The sequence below is a fragment of the Fukomys damarensis genome, unplaced genomic scaffold, assembly GCF_012274545.1.
Source record: "Fukomys damarensis isolate Sample0158 unplaced genomic scaffold, DMR_v1.0_HiC HiC_scaffold_37, whole genome shotgun sequence".
Taxonomy (NCBI): domain Eukaryota; kingdom Metazoa; phylum Chordata; class Mammalia; order Rodentia; family Bathyergidae; genus Fukomys; species Fukomys damarensis.
Genome location: NW_022900949.1, coordinates 596,083 through 599,438, shown reverse-complemented (window position 1 = coordinate 599,438; position 3,356 = coordinate 596,083). Strand labels below are relative to the sequence as shown.

General features: G+C 63.8%; 1 protein-coding gene across 1 annotated transcript in view; it reads left to right on the top strand.

Moving 5' to 3' along the window:
• The window catches only part of Slc27a1 (solute carrier family 27 member 1), a 12,551-nt gene that overhangs the window by 4,306 nt on the left and 4,889 nt on the right, over nucleotides 1-3,356 (top strand). Inside the window, exons 3-8 of the mRNA XM_033759366.1 lie at nucleotides 2-126; nucleotides 463-624; nucleotides 695-764; nucleotides 1,028-1,119; nucleotides 1,204-1,313; nucleotides 3,335-3,350. Of these exons, the coding sequence (XP_033615257.1) occupies nucleotides 2-126; nucleotides 463-624; nucleotides 695-764; nucleotides 1,028-1,119; nucleotides 1,204-1,313; nucleotides 3,335-3,350 (575 nt within the window). The remainder of the gene's footprint in view (nucleotide 1; nucleotides 127-462; nucleotides 625-694; nucleotides 765-1,027; nucleotides 1,120-1,203; nucleotides 1,314-3,334; nucleotides 3,351-3,356) is intronic.

Genomic DNA, 3,356 nt, shown 5'->3' with positions numbered 1-3,356 from the left:
TGGGCCTGGCCAAGGCAGGCGTGGTGGCTGCGCTGCTCAACGTTAACCTGCGGCGTGAGCCCCTGGCCTTCTGCCTGAGCACCTCGGGTGCCAAGGCACTCATCTACGGCGGGGAGATGGCAGCGGGTGAGGCCGGGTCGGCGACAGGCGGGCAGGACCCCGGGCAGGGAGGCAGTGGGCCCAGGCCTCACAAGGGCCCTTCCAACATGGGGCGCCTGTCACCCGTTACTCAGGAGGCTGAGGCAGGAGAATCCCAAGTGCAATACCGGGCTGAGCAAATTAGCCAGATCCAGTGCCAAAATGAACCGGGCTAAGGGTGTGGCTCAGTCCCCAGCCCGAGGAAAAGCAGAAGGGCCCTTCCAGGACACCCTGAGGCACCTAGCCTGGGGAGACTGCATGGGGCCTTGGGATGGGGCATCTGGGCGGCCGAGTGCCCATCTGGCTCCTGTGTGGCCGCTGCAGCGGTGGCTGAGGTGAGCGCGCAGCTGGGGAAGAGCCTGGCGAAGTTCTGTACCGGAGACCTGGGGCCGGAGAGCCTGCTGCCCGACAGCCGTCCTCTGGACGCCATGCTGAAGGAGGCCCGCCCCGCGCCCCTGGCCCTGACCCTGAGCGAGGGCATGGATGGTGAGTGGGGGACCCTCGCCACTTCCTGCCCCGGTGCCTCCAGCCTGTCCCAACACCGACCTCTCTGCAGATCGCCTCTTCTACATCTACACGTCGGGGACCACAGGGCTGCCCAAGGCCGCCATCGTGGTGCACAGCAGGTGAGGTCCTGGGAGACTCTGGGTGAGGCCATCACTTCACAGTGCGTCCCTTCCCCTCAGGAGGACCTGTCCCTCCACTGACTCAACACCCCCAAACGGCCTCCACCTCGGCGTGGGTTCGGATCTTGATCGCACCCCTCTGCCCAGCTCCTTGCCTCACCTCTGCTCCGGCCCCAGGACCTTTGCACGCACTGTGCCCTGGACCCGCCCTAGGGACCTGTCAGGCGTCCCCACGTCTGTCTCTCCTGGCTCTCCCGCCCCAGGTACTACCGCATCGCAGCCTTCGGCCACCACTCCTACAGCATGCGTGAGGCGGATGTGTTGTATGACTGCCTGCCCCTGTACCATTCGGCAGGTACTGTGGGGCCTGGGTATGCAGGGGACACTTGGGGGACGTGTGGGATGGGGCCGGGCCTCATGCCGCCCGCGGCCCTCCCAGGCAACATCATGGGTGTGGGGCAGTGCATCATCTACGGGCTCACGGTGGTGCTGCGTAAGAAGTTCTCCGCCAGCCGCTTCTGGGATGACTGCATCAAATACAACTGCACGGTCAGGCCCCGCCCATCTGTCCCCGCCCACAGACACGCCCCATAGCCCGGCACGCCCATAGACACGCCCCGCCCACAGAACGCCCCACGGCCCGCCCCCTGGTTAGACTCCTAATATAATACAGCCGAATTGTGGGGAAGCAAGAAACCTGTGCCACTTATAGCTTGCTAGTAGTGGGCAGGGGTGTCCGCTACACTCTGGGAGGCTGAGGCAGGAGGGTCAAAAGTTTGACCCACCCTGGAGGTTGCTTAGTGACTCAGCAGGAACCTGTCTCAAAATACAAAATAAAAAAGGCTGGACTGTAGATCAGTGTGAGGGCCCTGGGCTCGATCCCTAGTGCCGTAAAAGCAGAAACAAATGTCTTCGAGAGGTTGGTGCAGGCTTTGGAGTCATAAAGGAAAGGGGGCCACGTGCAGGCGGGGTGCGCAGAGCTGGAGCTTGCAAGGTTGGCAGGGCAAGCAGCCGAATGGACCTCAACATCTCGGGGCTGGTTCTGCCTGGAGTCCTCCTGGCTGCTGTCCCAGGTGGTGGCCGGCGAGGCACAGCTTCTGTTTTGGTACCGGGGATCGAACTCAGGACCTTGCACTTCTGGAGGCTGGCGATGGAACCACTGAGCTAAATCCCCAGGCTCAGTTTTCCTTGGATTCCGGCTGTACTTGCCCCTTTCTTATCCCTGGCAGAGGGGCGGTGCATCTGCTCGCAGGGGCGGGGTCCCAAGGTCACTGCGAGCCCGGGGAGCTTCCCGGAATTCACCTCCCAGGCCCCGCCCTACTCCGGGCTAGGAATGGACAGCTGTGCACCCCCTAGTCCCAGAGCCGCCCCTTAGCCCACCTCGTGTCCTCTGCCCTGAAGGGGACAAAATGAGATGTTTTTTGCGCAGTGCTTCCTGGCCCAGCAGGCCCTGGGTGTCGCTGCGCATGTCCCTTTATCTCCGGTACTCTGTGCGCAGTGGGCCGGGCCCACAGCGTCGCCAAGTCCTGGTGCTGCTGAGGTTCGGGGCTGCCCTGACGTTGTGGGAATTTAGCACTGTCCTCGCCTCTGAGCCACTAGGTGCCATTGCCACCCTCGTAGCCACAGTCGTGACCCTTCCAGATGTGTCCAGACACCGCGGCGAGTCCCTGGGCCACGTCTCGCCCTTGGCTGAGAATCACCAGAGCAGGTCGTCCCTCCCTAGTCCGTCCTTCCTGGTACCGGGCTGGCGCCAGGCCCCACACAGGCCTGGTAAACGCTCACCACTGAGATGCACCCGGCCCTTCATCTTTACACTTTGAGGCGGGGGGTCCCAAGTTGCCCAGGCTGCCCAGGCCAGGCTCCGTGCCTGGCTGTCTCCACACTCGACCTGCTTCATGTGTAGCTCTTTTTCAGCAGAGACCCATGGAGCAGCCGGGTGGGATGGGTCTGATGGGCCCTGCCTGGACTCCACGGGCCGTTGTCTCCCGCCCAGCCACAGCCTCTGCACCTGGGAGGAGGGTGGGTCCCTGCCACCGCGCGAGCGAGCTTGCGTGGGCCCTGAGGGTGCCGCGGGGGCCCGAGCCGCATCCGGTCCAGAATCTCTGCCTCGCCTCCTGGTTCAGGGTGGGCACGCCGCCTGGCTGCTGCGTTATTTGCAGGGCTGGGGATGGAACCCAGGGCCTTCGCTGGGAGCTACATCCCCAGGCCTTTTCTATTTTCATTTTGAGACACACTCTTCCCTAAGTTGCTGTTTTCTGGGCTGAGCTGGAACTTGCAATCCTCCTGCCTCGGCCTTCCATAGCGCCTGCCTGGCTCCATGCACCCCGGTTTAAGGCAGTGTCGGTCTTGGTGGCCTGGCTGGGTGGCCGGTGGCCGTGGGTGCTGTCCTCCGTGGGCTCCAGTCTAGTTCTGCCCCCCCACCGTCACCTTGCTGAGGTACCCTCTGTGAGCCTGTTTTCCTCTCTGTAAAGTGGGGGGCACGATCAGGTAGAAGCCCGCGGCAGGATGGGCACTGGGGGCACTGGGGCGGCCCGTGTGCGGCGGGAGGGTGCAGCGCGCCTGTGCCGCAGGTGGTGCAGTACATCGGCGAGA